Source organism: Neopelma chrysocephalum, unplaced genomic scaffold (assembly GCF_003984885.1).
Source record: "Neopelma chrysocephalum unplaced genomic scaffold, ASM398488v2 Primary Assembly neopelma1_65c, whole genome shotgun sequence".
Classification (NCBI taxonomy): Eukaryota; Metazoa; Chordata; class Aves; order Passeriformes; family Pipridae; genus Neopelma; species Neopelma chrysocephalum.
In genome coordinates this window covers 2,163,211-2,187,321 of record NW_020897724.1, presented here as the reverse complement: position 1 = coordinate 2,187,321, position 24,111 = coordinate 2,163,211, and the positions used below count along the sequence as shown (strand labels likewise).

Here is a 24,111-nt window from a genome sequence, read left to right as displayed (position 1 = left end):
AGTAAACTGTAAATATGGTCAAAGTTAACCCCCCCCTTTTTTTTTTATGGGACAGAAGGATGTAACCTTTGATGTAACAACTTATTGGGGGGGGGGAACGCTTAACCTTGATGAGTAAAATTTTCAGACTTAGAGTACAAGCCTTTCAGATTTTATTTAGCTTCCTGTTACCTGTGTGATACAGACATACCCTTTTTTTAAACTCTTGCCCTTTGTCATGGTAAAGCCAGAATTTACCTCCTTTTCAATCAGTATTTCTATGCTCGAGGGGCCAGAGACCTGGTGATGAAGCTTTGCCAAGATGATTAAATATTCTTTGACAGTCCTGATATTGAACATCAAATTGATGTGACTCTGTAAAGGATCTCTGCTGACAAGAGAAGGGATCTGATTTCTCCAGTTAAATCTGTATGCGCCTCTTTCCACAATTACACTTCTCCATACCAGCTACTGCTTCTTCTGTTTCTCCTCTTTCATGCTCATCACTCCTGTGACTTCAACATATTCCAGAGAAATTCACATAAGAAGCACAGTGGGACAAGTGTTACACAGTTTCTAGTCCCATGTTAACATATGCATAAACACTCATAACTGGCTAGTTAGGGATTTGTCTCCTTTGTCACATATTTTTTTTAACAACTGCTTTTCTTTCTGCATCAGTATTAAAAGGGAAGTTTAGGATTTTAAAACTGTACAATGATTAGACATAGTGTGTGCATATGTGTGGGTCTACATTAGGTTACAGTTACTAAAGACAAGGTGTCAGGACAGCATATTACTTGTACTTATTTTTTCTTTTAGGTACATGTATCATATTTTGACTAAAAACACAACAGTAACAGATCACAACCGAAACCTGCTGGTGGAGACAATTCGTTCCATAACAGAGATCCTCATATGGGGGGACCAGAATGACAGCTCAGTGTTCGAGTGAGTACTTCCCAGCAGCTGGGACTCTGCTTCTGTTTTTAAAGAATGCTTAGAGTTGTACAGAGTTCTAGTTCAAAAAGTTTACTCTTCCAAGACTGTATTTCCTGAATGTGTGTAGAAAGCCCTGTCCTGTAGCAGGATCATATTCATATCATACAAGAATTTATTTTAAAAAATGTTCAAAGTCCAGAGCTGCTTTCACTTACTGGTTTTCTTTTACTCTCCATTCTTTTGATATAAATACAAACTAACTGATTTTAGTGCCCAGATTTACTTAATACATCTATTAATATCATATTACTTCAATTTGTTCACTTCAGTGTACCTAAGATATCACAAATAAATGTCTTATTCTAGCTATGATATTTAGAGGTTTAGTCAGGTGTTGTTTTAATCCTTATAAAATAGGGTGATAGAAAAATGAACTTCAAAACAAATACAGTTGCAAATCTGGCAGTATTTAGTGCCTTTGATTTGCTGTTCACTTCAAAACACTTGCTCTTTTACAAAGGCAATTTGTGATTGAGATGAGAAAAGCTGAAGTGTTTGGTGGTTTTCGTTACCTATCTAGGGAGTGGTTGGTTTTCTGATTATAACATTATTTCATCATGAATTGGTTATGATGTGGACCAAGAAAATTATTCTGATTAGTCATATGTATACTGTAATTCTGTCACATTCCTCACTGTCTTCTCTGCTTGGGAGAATTTTAGGAATGAGGAGTTTTTTCTGAAAGCAATTTTCATAGATGTGTATTTGTGATATCCCAGTAGGAAAGAGTCCACATTGTTCTCTTATATTGCATTTCTGGTTTAAAAACACTGCAAATGTTTACTTCTATTTGAATTGTATAATAAACTATGAAATGCCTATTTGGGTGTGGGAAAAAGTAATTAAAGTGGATCAAAAATAAGCTCTGCAGTGTTGAAAAGAAAAAGTGCGTTAGCTAAAAAGGGGCATGTGAACAAAATGTAACCTTCATTTAGAGGCTTTCCCCTTCCAAATTATGATTGTAATGGAGGGAAGCTGCCTGATAAGTTGAGTATACTAAAATACAGTAAAAAAGGCCCTGGTTTCAAATTCGAAATTCTTCAAATTTGCATAATTTGAATTTTTAAGCTGCCTTGTTTAATACTTAAAGTTTTTGAAAGATATTCTTTTATCATACAGATATAACTTTGCAAAATAATTCTTTCATGATAAATGCAAAACATGCTGTTTGTTAAACTTGCCTTGAATCATCCCTGACCCTAGCCAAATTATGTCATTATGTTCCTTTACTTACAGCATGTGACTTAGTGACATCTCTATTTTATTTCAGCTTTTTCTTGGAGAAGAATATGTTTGTTTTCTTCTTGAACATCTTGCGCCAGAAGTCTGGTCGTTACGTGTGTGTGCAGCTGCTACAGACTCTCAACATCCTTTTTGAGAACATCAGTCATGAAACATCACTGTGTAAGGACACAACTTCTAAACTGTTTAGAATCAAGTGGTCAAGATTTGATTGAATCCCCTTTCATTCAATGAAATGTAGTATTAGTAGCTCTTTGCAGAACTATAGGTATTACTAACAATATTTTTAATTGAACGTTACCAAAATAGACTGTAAATTGACTCCAAAATCTCTTTTAATGTAAATTTTCAGTAGTACAGAAGTAGTTGTTTGGTACTGCTGAAGCACTCAGCATATTTCAAGGGGTACTTTAAGTCAGTTGTGATCTGAAATGTTCACTTGCTGCTGCAGATCATGTGGTGGAGCTGTGCTGCATAATTTGTACTGGCACTGTTCTGACATCACTGGTGCTGGCATTCAGCCATGGGCATTTACTTCAAGGTTTTTGGAAAAATATGAAGAGGATGGAGAATTAATAGTTAGTTTCATGTACTCCACAACTATCATGAAGAGAAAGTTGTATTCAAGCCTTGGAGAGTTAGGATTTGGGGAGGAAAGGAGAGTTAAGTGTTATTAGCTGCAGAGCCTACATAAATTGAGGAAGGTGAAGTATATTCTCAGTTGTCTTGTTCTTAGGAGCAAAGACCTTTGTAGGGAACAAAGCAACAATTCCTTTATATTACTGCTTGAAGCCATCACATGAGTTGTTTGGCTAAAAATTGGTGTCTTCAAGCATCAGGTAGTTTGTTGCTAGCTGATATCTTAAATACAGCCTGTTACCATAATGATTTTTTTCTGTTAACCTATCTCTTATTTTTCAGATTACCTGCTCTCTAATAACTATGTAAATTCTATTATTGTTCACAAATTTGACTTTTCTGATGAGGAGATCATGGCATATTACATATCGTTTTTGAAAACTCTTTCCCTCAAGCTCAACAATCATACTGTACATTTCTTTTATAACGAGGTAAGTGAAGAAAGTTGCAGTATAATTATAAGTGGACTTGAATTAGAAATCGATGGCAGTATGGCACATACTCTATTTAGTCTCTCGTCTCATAATGTCTTGCATTTATTTTTATAATGATAATACCAGTGATTTGAGGATTCATTTGTGGGGATCTCTGCAGAAGCATGGTAAAGAAGATCTTTGTCCTCATACAACTACAATAAAATAAAAATCTGAAAGTTAGTGTTATATTGAACCATTTCAGGAGTTCTGAATTTTACGGCCCTGAGAATTCGACTTGCTTATGCTTTGTTTTCTTGTGCTTTCGTAAGCAGGGTCTTTTCTATTGCATCACTTGGTTCTAAGATATTAAGTCAAAGTCCAAAAAAGCCTGAGTAATCCAAGGGCAAAGTTGAAATAGTTTTTTCCTTGCTCCACTCTACTTTTTGCCAGAAGAGGGCACAAAAGCACTGAGTATGTGCTCAGTTATCGTGGGAAACTCTGATGCTTAAAGGAGTTTATTTTAATGCAGAGCTACAAATGCAGCTGACTGTGCATTGTAAACTCAGATTACTTAAGTAGAAGGTAAAAATACCATATTAAACCACAGAAAACATTTTTCTTACAGAATCCCAACAAATATCCTGTACATGTTTAATAAATAAATGCTTTCTCTCCCCTTGTTACAGCACACTAATGACTTCGCTTTGTACACTGAAGCTATTAAATTTTTTAACCACCCCGAAAGCATGGTCAGGATTGCTGTTAGGACTATAACTTTAAATGTCTACAAAGGTATGCTTTTTATATATTAAAAAGGGCATGTGTACAGATCTTGTTTGATTGTAGTTTAATTTTCAGTTATTTACATTTGAGGGTTTTCTGTCTGTTTTATGAGATTGAGAAGCTTAGCATTTTGACATGCTTCAGATACACATTTTGACTTTTATGAAACATTATCCCAAACCTACAGTATGTACTTGTAAATGGCATTATTGCCTCACCATTTAAACTTGTTAAAAAAACCCCAAGGTATCAAGTATACACAAGGAACTTTGGCTTCCCTTCCAACAGAGATCAGAATGTGACTGCGTTTAAAAAATAAATAAACAGAAACCAACCCGAAAACCAAAGTGTTTTAAGAATGCAAACTATTTTTTTCTGATGAAATTGAGCTTTACAGTGTATGAAGCAGTAACCTGCATCCCTTCCTTTTGGATTTGAAGTGCATTAGAATCTGACTGTAGAACTCCTGGGTCCTGCAGTCACCCCAACCTAAAGAAGAGCCAGACCATTCCCAGAGGTGCTCAGTGAAGGCCAGGAGGACAGTTGCAAATTCCTGTCCTGGGCATTCCAGTAGGACATAAAGAAAAAATCTGAAACTTCACTGTCAGAGTAGTTAAGCACTGCAGCAAGTTTTCCAGAGAAAATGAGGCATCTGTATTGTTTGAGATCTTGAAAACTCAACAAGGCCCTTAGCAACCTGGTTAGAGTGTCTTTGAGAATGAGTTTTAGACTAGACAATGTCCAAAAGTCACTTCCCCCAAGTTTTCCTTGGGGTATATAAATTTTTTAATTAGCTGAAAATATCACAGTGATCTCTGTAGAAAAATGGTTGTTTATTCAAAACCTCTACCTGTGAAATCAGCATGCTGTAGGGTAGTATTATGCAATATGTTCATGTGGGACTTCTTGTTCTTTAATGCATTTTAAGTTAAATTACATGTTGAATTTACACAACTTTCTGTCATTTAAATAATGGTTTGATGACAGTCTTTACAGAAGAATGTAAGATCTTTTTTAAAACAATGAGCAATTTGCTTTGCAAATGACTGGGTAGTTTGCATAGCAGGGTCTTCACGTTGTTGGCTGCAAGGGACAAAATATTTTTGTTTTGTATGTTGAGAAATAGGCACTTGGTACTTGGTCTTCAAGGAATTGTAAATGCAAATGTGAGCTCACAAAAAGAGAAAATTATAGGCTTCATATCCTATTTGTGATATAGTTATGTACCTAAGTATTTTTGTGGAAAAAAATGTCTAGAATTTTCATTGAATGTTGTTGTAGTGATACAAAGGTTAGAGTTGAAAAAGCACAGCTCAGATGTTCAGGTTTGATAATTCTCAGACTATCCGTTTGCATATATTCTGCTCTAACACCTACCCTGTATCCTTTAGTTTAGATGCTTTGTGCTTTAGCTTTTTTAACCCTTTTAGAGGATGTCACTATCCCAGTTCCTAATCCTGTTAACTGTTGTCTGTTTCTTTTGCCCTTCCTTCACTGATGATTCCTGTGTTCCTTAATGCAGTGTCATGTAAGTCTAACTAGCTTGACTCTCAGCATTACTGCTTTATTCTTGTGCTTTTTTCTCTTCTTTTTAATAAATAATGTGCTAAAAGAACCTCTCTGAATTCCACTAGATTTGTTTATCTTCAGACATAAGTAAATATATCAATATTAGGCTCATTCAAGCCAGCTAAGAACTGATATGACGTTTGTATAGATTCCATTTCACGCATAAGATCGTGTCAGGTATATTCTCATATGGAAAGCCAGCATGTCATCAAAATTCAGAAGATACTTTGTTGATTTTCTTAAAGAACAATAAAAAATACTGGCAACTCATTATTCTTTTTAATGATTTCAGTGGACAACCAGCCTATGCTGCATTACATTCGAGATAAAACTGCAGTTCCTTATTTCTCCAACCTCGTCTGGTTTATTGGCAGCCACGTGATAGAACTGGATAACTGTGTGCAGACTGATGAAGAGTAAGCTTTTACAAATACTGGGTATTGAATGGAAATGCTTTTCCCAGATGCTAAAGCTCTCCTTATTTTGTCTGTATAGTCCAGTTTTTGAATATGTTCCCTTGTAGACTGTTCAGGCTTTTCATTCTTCAAAGCTTTTAGTGATTCTGTAAGTTAACAGCTAGTGCTGTGTGCCCAATCTGTGCTAATATCCTTCCAAGTAAATTAGTGTTTGGCAACATGCTTTTTCTTCATCTGTCTTTAATTCTGCTAAATTTAGTAGCTATCCAGAAGCCAAAAAAGGTATTTTGTGCTTCTCAATCTTATAATCTTTGTCTTTTTAATGTTCCTTTTCTATGTATCATCTCAGAAAAAGATTTTTCTGAAAAGATTCTAGGAAAAAAGTTTAAACTGGAAAGATGAAATTTATCAGACCAGACATAGCTGTGTAATATTCCACTATCAACTACAGAAATATTTTGTGATTCAGGTTATTTTTGGTTTGCCTTGCCACCCCCACCTTGGAGTGTGTGTCTGTTTCTTGCTTTCTTAAAGTGAAGAGGTAGATGTTAAATACAGCACAGAATTCCTCTTTCATTTTTGGGAACAAATCTTACCATTTTTTGTGGTTGGCTTGTGAAAAGCCTCTGTCAGTGAAGAAAAACTTGATATGTGCATCCTAAAGCACAAATAAATCTGAACTCTGCTTGCTGCTTGCATTAGTTGACTTTACTGAACCATCATCTCCAGGCAGTCTGTCTGCACAGGGTGATTTGTGGCAGGGATGCACATTAATTTTTTTTACCCAGGTTTTTATGACTTTCACAATTGCTAATGTATGATTCTTTCTTTCTTCTCTCTTTCAGGCACAGAAATAGGGGCAAACTGAGTGACCTGGTAGCAGAACATCTTGATCATCTGCATTACCTTAATGATATCCTCATCATTAATTGTGAATTTTTAAACGATGTGCTGACAGACCACCTACTTAATAGACTCTTTCTTCCCCTCTACGTGTATTCATTAGTAAATCAAGATAAGGTAAGCTAATGTCTGCAAACAGTTAATCCTCAAAGCAATTTCTTGCTTTCAGCATAGTGATTTGTTCAGGATGTGTCTGCTGTAGTAGGGTTAATACTGTTGCTATCTGTGTTTGTGTGTTTTACATGAAACAGCTTCAATAAGGTGACTGTCAGGGAAATACCCTGAAAATAAATTTAAGAGCACAATAGATTCGGTTTTATTCACCAAAGAAGTACTGCTTTGAATGATGTGGTGGTTAAAAGCTGCCAGTAGTGCAGACAAGAACAACTGTGAATTCAGAACAGGGTTTAAATTTCTCTGACACTGGGAGACGTGTGATTTCCTTTTCTGATAAGGTAACTTGTCTTCTGGCAAAAGCAGGTTATAATACCTTTTCACAGTATACATGCAAATTTTCCATGGTGTTAAAGTCTGTACCACATGGAAAATACAAACTTTTGATTTTGGTACTGGATCCTTCGACTTGCAGAGAAGCTGTGCTGGAATGTGATACAGCTGAATTTATTTTTGAGGCATAACCTTTAAATTTGGTGAAGCTACTTTTTATGAAATAGAAACTGTTCTTTCAAAACCTGCACAAGTTTCTGCATTCAGTTGTCTTTTAAAAAAATTAAATAATTCACTGCTCGGTTCATTTCCGGTTTTTCTTTTTTTTTTCTTTTTTTTTTTTCCCCCTCCCCTCTTCTTGTACTGTAGTGTTTTTTTTTTTTAAGATCACAATGCTTTGGAATTTCAGCATGCTTTCATTAAATCAGGTTTCTTGCAAGTTAGTAAATTCAGTATGTTGCATGTGCACTGAAGATTGAATTAACAATCAACCTCTTGTCTTGCCATTGATAAGACCATTCAAATAGAGTGCAGGAGCTTTCCTGACTTTTACTTTCATTTCAGCTACTTTGACTCATTCTATGTACAAAAATCTGCTTGTCCTCCTATTTTCAGGCAGGTGTCTGTTATCATGAGTCTGGAGATATTTGCAGTCATAAAATTGAGCTGCTCCTACCTTCTGATGAATTTATTTGGTGATTTTTCTAAAGAATCACTGATTTATTTTTAGAAACATTTTCAATACTAGTGGTCTATAAACTTAGTGTTATTGTGCTGAAGTTAACACTTCAAATATTTTTGCCCAATGTTATTTACTTGATTTAAGAAGTGTCTGCCAAGAACATGTTTTTATGATATGGGTAATGTTTCACTGTTTCTGAATTGCTGATTTTTAAAGCAGATTTTAATGAATGTTAACTGAGAAGTACTTTTTGAAAGAATAGTAGCGTAGTGGAAACCAGTGTACTTCTCATGTGCTCACCTCTTAAATTCCAGTTACTGAAGTGACCATGAAAGACAGTAATTAATAGCAATTTTTTAAACAATTGCAGTAAGGGATGTGCTTGTTCAGAGAGTCTCCATTTGAAATAGTTCACAAGCAGTGACTGTTAAAAGAACAATGCTTTCTGAATCTTTTGTAGCAGAATGTGGAATAATACAATATTAAACATTTTAAATGAATTATTAAACAGCGTAAATGGCTTTAACTTTGTATAAATAAATCAGCATTTTTCATAACCTTTTCCCATAGGGTGGAGAGCGTCCAAAAATAAGTCTCCAAGTTTCTCTCTATCTTCTGTCTCAAGTAAGTATTTTGAGTATTTGTTGTGTATCAGAATAAGTTTTTCAGTAGTGTTATGGTTTATAAATTACTGTATTTTTGGCAAGGCCATTAAAGACAGTTTGACAGAAGAAGTTTTTAACCTTTCAGTTTCTATTAAAAAAAAAAGCAAAATCTTTTGTGTTTTTATGGGCAGACAAAATAGATTCTTACGTGAGTTAATGTCATTCTTCTGAGGCTCCCATAGCACAGGGTAACCTCTAGATCATTCCATGACTACAGATTGTCACCACGTGACAAATGATGCATAACAGAGTTGTGCAACATGTTGGGACAGAACTTGGTACAATGGGAGGTGAAATTTAGATAGATGCTTTATTCCATTTTGAATCTGCCTAAGCTGTAGCAGATTTCAGGTCTGAATTTTCCTCTTTGAAAACTCAACCCCAAAAACCACTACTACCAAAATCTCACTCTCTCACAATTTGAATTTTCTTATGCCTGTAGCTTAAATCTGTAACTAAGTGCTTGTTATTTCTTATTCTTACCAGTCTCACCTCCTTTTCTATCTGGAACTTATTTTCAAATTAAGAGTTTTACAGTGGATTTTTTTACTGTACAGAAAATTAATCTTTTCTCTCTGTAAGCTTCAGTGCATTGCTATGAGACTGTTTTTTTTAAATTACACTCCCTGAAAATAATTCTGACTTGTATTCATAGAATTTATATTTCTTTTTCTTTGAACTTAAATAGTCCTTTTATTATTGTCTGGCCCATAATTTCATCTTTTTTTCAGAGCTTTACTAAAAGTGTGAGTTGTTTGTTTTTTTTTTTTTCTCCAGAATAATATAATTTGATGCTCCTTAATTTAAAGTTAAATAGGAGTTATTTACCACAGACAAAACTGTGGGAGCAACAGCTTCTTGTAACTAAAGGGATCTGCATTTTAGAGTTGTATGAGTTGACCTTTTTTAACCTTTTTGATTTCAGTGGAAGCATTGACTGGGTATCACTTCAAGATTTGTATCTATGTTCTTCATTCTTTTTAAAAAAGAAAATGGAACTAGTTATAAAGAATTGAGAACAAGTTCTGTGTATCAGAATGGGATGTGATATAGAAAATCAAGCTGCTGTTTCTGCAACTGGCAGAAACGCATCTTTTCCCACATTTTTTAACCCAGAGTCTGTCTTTGATGGAGTGGGATCTGAAAAACTGTGCACTGAGGATCTGACAAACCTTGCAAACTATTTCTGTTACTGACACCGGGGATACACTTTAGGCACTACTGATATATTAGAGACAAGTGCTTGAGAGACTCATGCTGGCAAATGAAAATCACTGCTGGGACTTCTCCTCCCCTGTTCCCAAAGTGAACATGTGATGTACTTACACCAAAACAGGCCTGGGTACAGTCAAGCAACACTTTCTGGATTGGCAGAAGCTCAAGTGATTTGGAGGTTCTTCAATGCATTTTGGAAGTGTGATGAGACTTTCCAAAGTTTACATGGGTCAGCACCACCTGCTAATAATCACTTCCCTTTTGAAGTTCTGGAATGGTGCTGGCTTTAATGAGAAAACCTGTGGAGAACATTGAGCTAAATATTGTCAAAACAATTATTAGATTTAATGACTTAGAAATTATTTGGGAAGTTTGCAGCTCTTCAGGGATCCAGCTTTGATACTCCTGTGAAGAGAAGGGATATAAGCTGGCAGAAGGTTATTGTGACTGGACCTGAGCTGGTTCTGTCCAGAAGCCGGTTGTTTGCTGGCCCACACTTTTGTAAGCCTTGGCTCAAAATAGAGGCATTGATGTAAACAGAGAGTTCTGTTAAAGCAAAGTTTCTGGGGAAGTGCTTTAATGTTCCCAGCAGTATGGCCCTTACTCCTGCCTTGTGTAGCCACTTTGTCACTAGACCTTAATTTGTTCCAATTTCAGAGCCAGAAAAGCTGCTTCTGATCCAGTTCAGCCAATTGCATGGCATTTACCCATGAATCACTGCACAGCAATTGTGGGCACAGCACAGGACTTCCTGGAATCCACCCAGTTGTTGTCATGGAAGATCCATGGATGCTGTGCACCATAATCAGTTTGTGTTGTTTCTGAAAAAGAAAATAATTTCTGGAGCAGTTTTGAGTTCCTTGCTGGAGTATCACACAACTTTCATCTCAAAGCTGATAAGGAGAGAGAATTTACATGTCTGAAAAGGAGGGAAGAATATGAACAATTTTTAAAACTGTGTGGCTTCAAAGGTAGAGAAAGTTCAAATAGCTGTAAAGAAGATTATGATCTCCTGTGTTTTAAAGTAGATTTAATGAACAATCAGTGCTACCAGTTATATTTACATATAAACCAAAGATAGCACTTAAAAAGGTCAAAGAAGTTTGTTCAGTGAATGAAATTGTGAAACTGTATGTATTCTGTAAATATGTCTGATATTTCTTTCCATTCTTCTTTTAATAGGTTTTTCTAATTATACATTATGCTCCTTTGGTGAACTCCTTGGCTGAGGTTATACTCAATGGGGACCTCTCGGTGTTTTCTTCTAAGGTTGAGCAAGATATACAGAAAAACTCAGTAAGTGGCCAATTGTCTTTAATTGTAATGTTTTCAAGGCAAAGAAAATCTTTGAAAAATGAAATCAGGTATCGGAAACTGGTAAGCCAAGGTGTGTGTGTGTTTAGAAGAGCAGCAACAGACTTCAGCTTTTGTTGTTGGATCATCATTTTGATGGGACGCTTCTGTAATCTGATCTTCTGTGCTTGGATGTAGAAGGAAATAAAGACTTTCCTCTGAACATTCTAAGTGTTTTAGCAGTAAAGCTGATCACCTCTGAAAAAGTGCACCCGTGTGCATGTGAGAGCAGAGACCAGCCTCAGACAGGTGGGAGGGCTGTCACTTAGTCACTGCCCTTTTACCTTCACATTCAGTCCTGTGTAGATGTTGCTGGATGCTGTTGTTACTGGTTTTCTAAGTGTCATGTATATATTTTCCCTTTTGTTGTGAGTTTCACAGTTTGTGAAATGTTTATTTGTTACTTTTTAAAAGCCCGTTTAGGGGAGAGTAGCAAGAAGAGGGTATGACCTTTAAAAGGCCTCTGACTGTAGTTCTGTCTAAAAATTGAACATGGCCCCTAATGACTTGCCAGCAGTTGCTGACCAAATGTTTAATTTATAACAAGCAGTAGATTGATTCTCATGCACGTTCTTTCCCAGCAGTGACTGTAGCTCAAGGGGCAGATGCTTCAACTCTTCAATCACACAAACCAACTTTTCCAAATTTCTTCCGTCTGTCCATTGGAAGCTGTGTAGGCAGATCTTATCCAGTAGCTTTTGGGTTCTGGTATTTTCTTCTGTTAACCTTAATATTTGGAATGTATTTTAGAAAAAACTATAGTAGAATGGTAGAGTTGACTGAATGCTTTAAGATAAAGCAATCCCTTACTTGTGTTGGGAAATGTCTGACCACCTGCTGGCTGCACACTGAATGTTGTGTGTGACTTGTGCAGAAGCAGCTTTGTTACAAGGAAATTTGTGGCAAGAGGGTGGAGCACTAGTGTTACAGAAGTGAGATTTTTTTCTTTTCCTGTCATAGTTACTGTACAAAGTTACAAAATACCTATAGCATGTGTTTGTGTGCTTGCACTAATGTCAGAAATATTGGGGCTTCCCTGTAAACTCCTGTTCATCTATTCTCTTATGTTTGTAATACTCTTTAGGTTGCTGCTTCTCACTGGACTTAAAGATGTGTCCTCACAGTATGTAAATGGGGAGTTCTGTCCTACCTGAACAGGTAGTAAATAGGAGGGCATTGGCTTTCTGCAGTGGCCCCTCAGAGAAACTGCTGGAGGTGGAGCTTTGTTACAGAGAGTGCAGAGAGATGGATGGGGGAAAAACTTCCAGGGGAGAAACTTTAATTTTTAGTAAATTAAACTGTATTCTTCAATGAAACCACAGAGGGGAGAACCTGTACTGTGAGAAAGCCCACTGGTGGAGGCTGGTTATGTGCAGAAAGAGTGGGGTGATCTTCACCAGAGGAGATCCATGCCCTGCTTCCAGGGAGAGGAGCTGTCATGTGAGCTGCTCTCTGTCAATGTGTATGAACAACTGCTGCATGTAGGGCTTGGTGTTTTCTGCTGATACACAGCTCAGTGCAGTGAGTCAGCTCTAGATATGGAGGCACAGTCAAGGTGAGGCAGTTTCTCGTTGCTCTATGATGAGACTTCATAGAGCAGAAAGTTGATTTTTGAGCATTGTGAACCATTTCAGGGGCTGTTCTTTGGACCATAAGGTGTATCAGTATCATTGCTAAGTTATTACTGTGGTGTTTTCTGTTGCAAGAAAATTGCAAATTTTTATTGAATACTGAAAGCTATATCAGAAGTTACTTTAGAATTACTTGTTTTGAGGTAGTAGAGAAAAGTGATGAGTAAGTTTTTTAATTTGCTTTTTGTCTGAGTACAGAATTGTGTTTATTCGTAAGTCAGACCCAAAGTTATCTTTTACTTCCTTTTTGCTCTAACTTCTCATGATAACCACTCTGATAATCTCCTAAGATCGTTGTTTTGGGGATGTAACTGAGATATCTTGATATGTTTAAGCTGAAGTGTAACTGACAGTTTCTAAAACACGAAGTAAGTAGAAGCTCATATCTTTGTTCATCTTCCTATTAAGGTGAATTAAAGTGGAAACACAGTAAGGACTGAGATTACGAGAAGCAGAGTCACATGTCCTCTTCCTAGGAGACAGAGTAAAGAACATGTAACAAAAACAAAAGCTGAGAAGGGTTGCAATTGCTGTGTATAAATGCAAAATATTCTGAGTGATTTAGGACAAAGAGCAGTGGTAGTTGTCACAACAGGAACAATTCATATCTTAGGAACTGACAATAACCTACCCATGGAGATCTGCTGAACATCATAGGGCACTAACAATTGCTTGACCTCCATTGAACAGGTTCTCCACCTCACCTCAAAGTATAGCAAATTAGGATACACTTTTATTTTTCCATATTTTTTCCCTGTATTTCTGGTTTTAGGTGTCATCGGAAGAAATACAAACCCTTATCTCACAATAAGAGTTGAATATGTGTAGCCAGCAGAATGTATTTAAACTTGTCAGACATCACAGCAAGGTTTACCTGACTTCCTGTGAGATCTCTTTTCCTGCATAATTCAAATGTGGGCCAGTTCTACCCAGTGCATGTTTCTTCTTTAACCTACTTTCCCCTTCCCGTAAAAAGGTGTTACTGGTACTGCCTTATCTTACAAGCACACATTGCACAAGGCAAACCATCATTGAAAATATGCTTGAAAGATATTTTAGAAGTGTAAATTAGCAGTACCTCAAACTGTATAGTCAACTTATATAATAAACCATATACTATTTACATGAATTTTAGGTCAGATTTTAGAATGGTTTAAATAAATAGCCTTGTTGTGTTTAGCAGAACAGAATATATGTGTAGAGGTTTTTTTTTCAGCATTCTTTATATGGAGCAGACCATGACTCAGTGCATATCACTGTCTACTGGGCTCTTAGTGTTACTTTGCTCATGTGGCCAACAGCATATTAGAAATGCAAGTTAAGTACATACATTCTGTGTAAAGAAAGTAGCTACAAGATTCTAGGAAACAATGCAGAAGTAAGAAGTGAATACAGAAAGGGGAAAATGCATTATGCAACTTGCATGCTACTTTTCTGTTATTTCCCTGAAGAACAGGACTTAAGGTGTTCTTCCCTTTTCTTACAACCTTTCTGACCAGAAGCCACCCATAAAAGGTAACCTGGTCATTTTATAACCTTCCTGTGTTTCAGTTGGATAAGACTAAAATTTATCAGAGAAGCTACTGGGGACATGTGTACTAGATTTCATATTATGGGGTTTTTTTGGTGTAGGAAGTTCTTCCTCCTATGTGGTTTGTTTCAGTGCCAAGTGTAAGGTGACTTATGCAAGATTTCTATAAAACCTTTGCAAAACATCACAAGACTCAAAGAATCATTTTGGCCTTTTAACTTGTAGACAGTTTCTTCCCTGATCTTTCCCTAATCTCTTGTTTTTTACATATAGATGTTCCTTATTAAGTGAAGGGAGGGATTTTTCCAAACTTCTTCCCTGAGGTCTCTTCAATGCTTGTTGTACTTGAGTCACCTGCGGCAAAGAAGGGAATCAGTTTGGTGTTTACTCTAGTCTTACTTCTTTTCTCTTGCCCTAAAATTTTAAACCCTTTAGGAAGTGTCAGCTAAATGTAATTGAAGTGTTAAGCTCTGAAAGGTAACGGAGTTTCTGTAGCAGTCTTTTTTAGCATCAACCTGTGCTGGCAGGATGCCCCCAATCCATGTGTTTCACTTCTCAGTAAGAGAGGTTTGGCTGATCAATGTTTATATTGTACTCTGGTAATCCAGCTGGCAGGCCTAGCAAGTGAGAAGGGAGCTTAAGCAACACAGCTCAGAAACAAGCTGCAAAATTGTAGAAAACCAAGTTTTGTTAGTCCTTCTAGTTGCAGAACTTCTTGCAGTGTCTTGATCTCTTTCTACAAAGTATACATTGTTCTGTGTTAGGATGGCACAGACTCCTGGAAATACTTAATTTCTTCTGGGAGAAATTTGTAATTTAAATTTATTTTCTGACTCTATAACTAAATAATCAGGAAAATCAGATATTGACTGTTTGTCATCTTGTCCAAAGCCAGTGATAACTTTGGGTAAAACACAAGTAAATTAAGTCTAACAAATGAAACTTGTTTTCTAGACTTGGGTAGGTCAACGTCTGGAGACCCAAAAAAGGTTATCGATGGTGTCATTTGTTCCTATTTGATACAAGGATTAGTTTGATGTTGAGGGAAGTGTAAGACTCAAAACAAAAAAACCAAAAAGCCCCAAACAAACAAACAAACAAAAAAGACTTGTGGCATAGAGCATTGGGTTTTGTCCTTGCTACTGCCGAAGACCTTTAAAGGGTGTATTTCATATTAATACACTACTGTCAACACACACTTAGGATTTTGCTGCCTTCATCCTTTTTACAAAAGGTATCTTAATTTTATGTGTACTGTCTATCTCACCTGTTCAAAGAAGGGGAAAGCAGTTTAATAAACTTCTATTGATGAAATAGGTAGTTCTGTATCTTCTTGTCTCAAGATGGCATACTTTTAATGATAAATCTTTGGGGTATGTTACTTTGGTAGTGTGTGCTAATGATGATTTGATACAACTTTCTTTTTTGTGTTTTAAAATGGATTTGAGATTTGTAAGTAGTATGCCAATTTACATTCTAAACCCCATCTTTTGTATGAACTGAAGTTTCTTTATGAATAGCAGTTAAAAATGCTTGCTGTAACTCAGTGTAAACTCTTCAAATTTACAGGCAAAGTCCAGTATCAGATGTTTCATCAAACCAACAGAAACACTTGAGAGGTCTCTTGAAATTAATAAACAGAAGGGGAAGAAGAGGATGCAAAAAAGACCCAACTATAAAAATGTTGGTGAAGAGGATGAAGAGGAGAGAGGATCTGAAGATAACCAAGATGACCTTGATAAAACTAAAGGTACAGAAGCAAGTTCAAAAGGCATAAGAACAAGCAGTGAAAATGAAGGTGAGTATACCAGCAAATAAAAACAATACTTATAATATAGGTACTTCTATTTACTGTATAGACCCAGTTGTGATTTGTTATGTGACTTGTTCTCCTGTTGCACGAGGTAAACACAGGACTATTACATTTGTTTAAGTCTTTGGCTGTATTTTTTTCTCATGTTAAATCATTCTGTGAGAACATGTACTTCTAATCTGATTAAAAACCATGAAAGCGTTTTCATATCTTCCTGTAGTCCTGAGCCCTTATCCCAAATGCATGCCTTGCACCAAGGTGTGGGTGGGTATGGGGCACTTGATGAGTAGACTTGACAACTTTGTATCTTCTCCTGTGTTGAGGCAGATGCTGGAGCCACTTCACCTATCCTGAGATGGTTTGGGAGTATTTTATGCATGTTTCAATGGTAGAATTTAACAGATGTGCTATAAGTGACAGTACGTGATAGCAGATGATATTAAATAGTTCAAAACTGAAAACATCTTTAACTCTTAGATTCTTTAATTGTACATTTTCAGGGTTTTTGATGTAATGCAAAGAAGAATTGGTTTTGTAGGATGAGTGATCTTCCAGTGCATTGTAACTGTTTATTATACTAGTTAGTAACTATTAGAAGGACAAACATCAGAAACTGGTATTTGTTAGACATAAATTGAAAAAAAAATTCTGTGGCAGAATGGCATGCAAGCAATTGAAAACAAGAGTGTTATGCTTAGACAGTCCTGTCCAAACATGGTTGAATTTAGGTTTAGGTAAGCAGTCTGTTTAAGAAGGCTTTCTTTAAATGGTGTCAAATAGCTGGTGGTGTATTGTCTGCCATGATTTGAGGAAAATCTGAAATGATCTACTGTTTAACCTGGTGCATTTAGTCATCATCTTTGTCCAAATTCTTAAGCAAAAGCTGGATTTGGTCCTAATGGTTCTACTGAAAGTCAGGTTTGAAGCTCTAGGGCCCAAGTGTTCTGTTTGCTGTAGTTGTAGAGGCCTCTTTGCACCCTCCTTGAAACTTGATGTCCACCCATGGCCCACTCTCACCAGCATCCTCACAGAGAAATCTTCTTAGCAGAAAGAGGTTCTGTGCTCTTTCTTCCTGTGGTTTGTGGGGGAGGGAGTTTACTGTTGCTTGTTTATTTGCCAAAATGATATGTTTGTTTTCTTTACATATTTTTTGTATATGTTTACATTTCTTATCGCATCAAACTCCTTAAAAAAATGTAAACAAAGTTCTTTATTGGGAAGAAAATTTGCCTACATCTATTCATTCATTAACCTTTCTGAGGTTGTGGTTATGCCTCTTATGTACAGTTGCATCAGTCGCTTCTAATGGCAAATAGAAAATACAAAAGAGCTTGTGATAACTTTAAAAATATCCAATTTTGGTGGTGTGTTTTGGTTTCTTTAGAAATAGAGATGGTAATCATGGAGAGGTGTAAGCTGTCAGAGCTGTCCATCTCTACTGTGACAGAACAGAATACAACAGATGAAGAAAAGAGTGCAGCTGCTTCTGGGAGTGAGATAACAAACTGGAACAGGTATAAAGGAACTGTAATATATTTTGCTGAATTGTTTCCTTCCTTGTCCTCCCCTTAACTCTTTCAGTTCTCTTACGGGATGTTTCAAATCTGCTTCCAGTTAAAATTACAGGGTTCTTCTGCATCACATATAAGGGAATAACAGAAAAGTGGGATGTAGCCTCTCTGCTCATCAGTTGCACAAATGACCCTGTTCCTTTGCAAAGTTTGTGCTTTCCTTTATGGCAATTGTGATACGTTAAGTTGGTAAAGTTAAATTACAGAATATTAACACAACAAAACCAGAATATAAATGTTTGCATTCCAGAACTTTCTAAACCTCTAAATTAAACCAGAAGAAGTTTTCTTAATTATATTTAAGGTCACATTTGTCAGTTTTGTGTGCACCTGTAGGGGAAAAAACAAGGAAAACTCCTCAGTTCAGGGCTGAATTTGGCAAAATTTTAGTGGTAGTAGTTACAGATAAACCCTTCTAACCTACAGTTTCCAGGGTCCATTAGTGTATCTTAAAGTTATTAAAGACTTCTATTGAAAATACAGTTTTTAAATGTTTCTGGGAGCAGAAATCACCCTGACTTAAAAATTTAAACTTGGATGTATTAAATACCTGTAAGACACCTTCCCAGTAAGAATTTTGTGTTCCTGTTAATAGGATGTTAGAGAAAAGAAACCAAACGTGCTGTATCTGACACAAAAGTAATTGCAGATGTGTCTGTTGGGGAAATGCACATGTTTAATAGCATTTTAAATTTATTTTTAAACTTGGGAAATGCTGCCTGGTATTCCCAGAATTTCATTCTGTCTCCATTATAGCTTTGATGTACCTTAGATTACATTCATTAATAAAGATAACATTTCATTTCATTGTAAAAGTGAAATTGAACCTTGACTTGAACTGGCTTTAAAATGCATTGTTCTAGATTATTGATAATTTGACTAAAATATGTGCCAAATGGCTTTTAGAAAGAAATTGACCATGACTGCATTGAATACTAAAATGACTGTGATGCTCAGGTCTCAAAAAGTGCAAAATCCTTAGATGTGATGCATTTGGCAAATGCCTGCAGTTCAGGACTCCCTTGTTCTGCAGATATGATCTCACAGCGTCCTGCATCTTTCCTAAAAATAAACAACATCAAAGAAGGTGCAGAGCTAAACATATTTTTAAAACCTCGTGTAGTGCAATTGGTAGTGGCCTTAGTTATGTATGTGAATTTTTGGAAATACCGGTGGATAAGCTGCTGTAGCTTAAGATCTTGTGTTATCTTCTATGCCAAATGTAGTATTAGAAACAGTAGCTAAATTTCTCAAGAGATTTGCTCAAGCGTGTACAGTTTCTGCCCTGCACTGATGGAAATCACTGAGTCTTGTGGATGAGGTGCCATGTGATAGTGAAAAATGCAGTGAACATCATGCCATGCCCAAAGTGAATCTTCCCTAACTGGAATAATCATTCATGACTGTGATGATTGTGATTCCCAGTGTGTTGCAGTCTTCAGTTGTGGACACACTCCACAAGAATAAATAATTCGAAGAACACTTGTAAGGTGTTTGATCTGCATCTTCTGTCAAGTTGGTAGTAAAAGCCTAGTAAAGGAAGAAAATGCTTACAGAGTTAAGAACTACTTATATTTGAAAATATTTACAATATAGACTTCACTATTAAAAGTGTTTTTTAAAAATAGTCCAATAGTTGTTGAAAAATGAATGGAAAACAGCACAGAAGGGAGTTTAAAGGCTTTAAAGGCTAAGTTAAGTTTTCAGTTTCCCTTAGCCCTTTTACTGCTGTGAAGAACATAAAAGAGACAGCTGAAGTATTTTAGGGTGTAATTTTATTTTGATAGGCCTCACTGCTGGAAAGTTTGAGCTTAAAACATGTTTTAAATTACCTTTCTTTTACAATATGCTGTACAGCAAAGCCTTTTTCCAGAATGTGAAATCTTTGTGCTATGTTGTGGCTTTGGTTGCTATTTTCTTACAGCTGAGTTTTTCTGGGTCTATCATGTATTTAGTCTATTTGAGGACTGTTGGTGAGTGGGGTTCTTGGAAGTTGTTTTGGCCTCAGGTTATTGTGACTGAGACTCTGGTAATGCAGACAGAGAGATGCTGTGAAGAAGCATCTGGAATGAGAACGATTTCTCTTGCTGCTGTAATTTTTTTCAAGTTATGTAATTTCACAAATCTAATAAGTATGCAGTGGTAAAACAATGAAAAATGCATTAGAAATTACAGAAATCATTTAATACCGTGTAATATTGGTGTTATATGAATAGCTACTGATGTTTCAGCAGCTTTGACCTGCTAAAACATTGGCTTTAACAAAATTATATTAAATATTACTTTTATATTATAGGTCACGTTTTAGGTTAGTTAGTGTTTGTTGGTCTGAAAGCAGACCTTATGTTATCTTGTATTTAAGTATTTTAATATCTTGAGCCTGGATGTCTTGGTCCTCTTTCTTTAGCCCTTGGAGCTGAACTCCCCCTGTGGTGTGAAAAACCCCTGGTTTGAGGGTGACATGAGGCTTTAGGGTTTGTTTAATGCTTAGGAAGCCTGAAGGCCCTCTTGCTTTGTTTTCGACATTGCTAATTATTTAGGTCAGTTTTCCTTGAATAGTTACATTGTTTTAAGCTCTACAATATGTGGGAAATTTGGCTTGGGCACAGCGGGGTGTTGACCTTGGGCAAAGAGGGATCATAACTCGGTGGCGTTTCCCGGAGAGGATGATTGTGATGCAGCTTCAGAAATGCACAACGTGCTGCAGTGTCAGGAACTGAGCAGGGGAACAACGTGGTCTGTGAATCTGATAACTGCCTTGTTTCAGTAAAAGAGAACATGGTGGTGAAATGTGTGTGGAGCTGACGGGAAGGTCAAGTCCCTTGTTATGACTTGGTGGCTTTACTGGGGCCCATTAAGTGCGGCCGTGATGGCGCCACAGGCCTGGAGGAGGCACTGAAGTATGTTGTGTTCTGGGCTCTGATAGCCCTGCTGACCCTCAGCTGACCACAACCATGAGTTTGTAGTGGATGCTTCTTGTCTGCTAGCTCTGAAGACAGGAAAATGACTTTGTTTTTATGACTTTGATGTTACCTTAATGTATTTTATTTGAATGTAATTTAGGTAATGTAAGGGTTTTTTTCCTTTCCCTGTTAAAAAATACTTCAAAAGGTAGGGAATTAACTCATTTCACTCAGGGTTCTAGACTGTCATCTTCTGGTGACCATGACACTTCCCTGATATATTGTTTGTTTGTCTGGACCAGTTGTGAAAATATATTGAATTTTCACTTATGCTCTGAACTGGTGCAACTGATTGGATGCAAGCCAGCCTAAGACAAGAAGCCAAGCTGCCTTACAGTCAGGCTTGTGCTCATATCAGCTAAATCTCAGCCATATCTGATCTGTCCAAACAGCTTCTGGATTACATTGACTTTTGTGGTCTCTTCAGGGTACAGGTAAAAGGTGAACTTGGCACTTTGTAAGTTCCTGCAGAAGTGTCATAGGTCACATGTGCTTAAACTCAGGAAAACAAGGTTTATCTGCAATCCAAAGCTTTCTTTTTTCATTCAGATGTTCCCTGCTTATTAATGTTTCTTTGCTATAACTGTTGCATGGTAAAGTTGTTCATTGTTTTAGAACAAAATGGCTTCCTCCAAACTTCTGATGAAAAATGCTTACTTGTAATAGAACTTTTCAACTCTGTTTGGTACGTGAGTTTGGAGGTATTCTGTTTCTTTTATGCAACAGTGAGAGCAGCTCCTTGAAGTTGCTTACTTATACACTTAAAACAAGCTTTCAATATGTATTAAATGTGCCACAAACAACCAGTAAATGTTTGAACAATCAATTCCTGGGAAAGTATTATGTAACCAATCCTGTTAAAGCATCAGAATTATTGGCAGAGTGTAAATGCAAGGCATGACTATAATCTGAGTACTCTGTAACAGAAATTCTTTTAATGCCTGAAAATGTGCATTACTGTAAATTTGCCTCTTCCATTAACTACATGTAGAATAAGATAGTTACCCATTTTTCTATAGATATGTTTCTTTCTTAACCATTTTTCTCTTTTTTAAATTACTCCTTTCCACAGACCTTTTCTAGATATGGTCTATAATGCACTGGACTGTCCTGAAGATGATTACTATGCCCTCTTTGTGCTCTGTCTTTTATATGCAATGTCACACAACAAAGGTAAGTGCTGTTATGCAGAATTAACTGTAAGGCCAGGGTTGGAAGAAACTGTAAACCTAAATATAATCATCTTCTGTTTTATGAGATCGTTTATTACCATTCTTTAGAACAGGACAGGGAGATTCCCAGCAGTCCATAATTATGTATTGTCCTAAGAGGTCTTACAGTAACCAGTCTATTCTGAGAAATATCTTGATATTTTAGAGGAATACGTTGAAGAAAAATGGGATTAATTTCCTTATATAACCATTCAGAGGGAATCTGATTTGCATGGAGGAGGGTACTCAATCAGAGGCTTCTAGTTACAAAATAAAATTCCTATTTTTTTAAACATATATGAACAGATCACTTACTAGCAGAGCAGAATTTAAAATCAAACTTTCATCTTTTCCCCTTTAGTCACTATGCTCTTCAGATATATGGCTTGACTTTGATTTGATTTAGATGCAAGCAAATAGGTGCAGAATTTCAGAAACAGCAAAATAGTTTGGATTTCACCAACCACTTTGGGATTTGAGTGCTCTGTTTAAGGCTGAGAATTTTCAGGGATTCATCAATGTCTTCAGTCTTTCTGTTGTTCCTCCTTGTAATATTAATTCAAAGCTAACTTGCCTAGTTTCATACTGCTAACTATTATGTTCTGAGAAAACTGCTGTGGTCTATTAAATACTTGCCTCAGGACATACTCCTGTTTTCTAATTTGCCTTTCTTCCTTCACCCCTGAAAAAGGAATTGACCCGGTCAAGCTGGAGAGAATTCAGCTTCCAGCTCAACATGCTGAAGAGAGGAACTCATATAATCATGTACTTGCAGAAAGGCTCATCAGGATAATGAATTATGCTGCACAACCAGGTATTGCTTTTCCAGTATTTGTTTTCCTTGCAAGCTGAAACTTTTAAAGCTGGAAAAAAGCCATCTGGTTACAATGCTCAGGGACCCATTCCATGGAAATATGACTTTTGTTCAAGCCACAGCTCTTCTCCCTGCACTTCCCCCTTTAAAACTTCAAATGAGTGGAACTGGTTTTCCCCTGAAACCGACACAGTATCAAATCCCTGATTGTTTGCAGAATAAAATCTAATGTTTGTTTGACTTGCAAGACTGATCTGAGAGCATTAACTAGTGCTGATGTGCCAGTCAGAGATTAAAAACACGTTTATATATGAAGAGTTTATACATGCAGCAACAGGGAAGAGTGCAAGATGAGGAAATGCATTTATTTAAGTAAAGGCTTGTCTGGGGAGGAGTGGAAATACTGGATTTTTATTATACTTGCTAAATGCTGTGTAGAACATCTTTTCTCTTTTTTGGGGGGGGGGTACTGACCTTTGTATCTTTAGTTTCTGACAGCATAGTGCTAATTTTTGAAGTGGTAGAACAGGAGTTGAAGTCAAAAGCTGAGATGTCAGTCTGTCTCTTGGATATATTGTCTTAGTGTAGATCACTGAGCTCAGACTGTACATAATTTCTAATATCATTTTTTAAAATCCTTCTGACACTAAGCTTAAAATCTCAGTGCATTCTTTCACTCTGACTTCCCTAGATTCTCAGATCCAGGCTGTATCTGAATCCTTTGGACTTCTTTTAAGGAAAAGCTATACCTTATTAGTATGCTACATACAAAGCTGCCTTTCCCCTTGTAACTTTATCCAGGCCAAATGTCTCTGATACTTTTGTAATTTTACTGTAATTCAACCTGTGGTTGCAGATTAATAAAGGCATGGGTTTGGCTTGCTTTTCAACAGTGTTAATCTTGGTTGCCTTCTTATTGCACTGTTCTGCTTTAAATTACTCTTCCAGTTCTTTCTCTTTTTTAGCCATCAGCGCTGTAAGCCAGCATCTGCAGTCATCCTTGTCAGATAGGGTGTGTGTGACAGAGGAGCCAAGTTTGACAACTGGGGGAAAAGTAAAAATATTAACATCAGATAATGAGAAGAACAATAATTAAACTGCTGCTGTTTTGTGTATTGAAATTTTCTTCTCATAGATGGAAAAATCCGTTTGGCAACTTTAGAACTTGGGTGCCTGTTGCTGAAGCAACTTGTGTTTTCTAAAAATGGCAGCATCATAAAAGATGTTCACCTTGCTTGTCTTGAGGTGAGTATTTTCTTTCAAATT

At 36.6% G+C, this 24,111-nt stretch overlaps 1 protein-coding gene across 6 annotated transcripts in view; it reads left to right on the top strand.

The window, feature by feature from the left end:
* The window catches only part of CLEC16A (C-type lectin domain containing 16A), a 64,113-nt gene that overhangs the window by 5,061 nt on the left and 34,941 nt on the right, over positions 1-24,111 (top strand). For 4 of the 6 annotated variants that reach the window (XM_027684318.1, XM_027684316.1, XM_027684321.1 and 1 more), the window contains exons 2-15: positions 802-930; positions 2,252-2,385; positions 3,145-3,293; positions 3,965-4,070; positions 5,584-5,589; positions 5,923-6,046; positions 6,892-7,066; positions 8,649-8,702; positions 11,141-11,254; positions 16,043-16,271; positions 17,671-17,800; positions 21,893-21,993; positions 22,723-22,845; positions 23,981-24,090. In XM_027684318.1, coding sequence (XP_027540119.1) covers positions 802-930; positions 2,252-2,385; positions 3,145-3,293; positions 3,965-4,070; positions 5,584-5,589; positions 5,923-6,046; positions 6,892-7,066; positions 8,649-8,702; positions 11,141-11,254; positions 16,043-16,271; positions 17,671-17,800; positions 21,893-21,993; positions 22,723-22,845; positions 23,981-24,090 — 1,684 coding nt within the window. The remainder of the gene's footprint in view (positions 1-801; positions 931-2,251; positions 2,386-3,144; positions 3,294-3,964; positions 4,071-5,583; positions 5,590-5,922; positions 6,047-6,891; positions 7,067-8,648; positions 8,703-11,140; positions 11,255-16,042; positions 16,272-17,670; positions 17,801-21,892; positions 21,994-22,722; positions 22,846-23,980; positions 24,091-24,111) is intronic. The other 2 variants (XM_027684319.1, XM_027684317.1) reach the window with 1 other exon arrangement.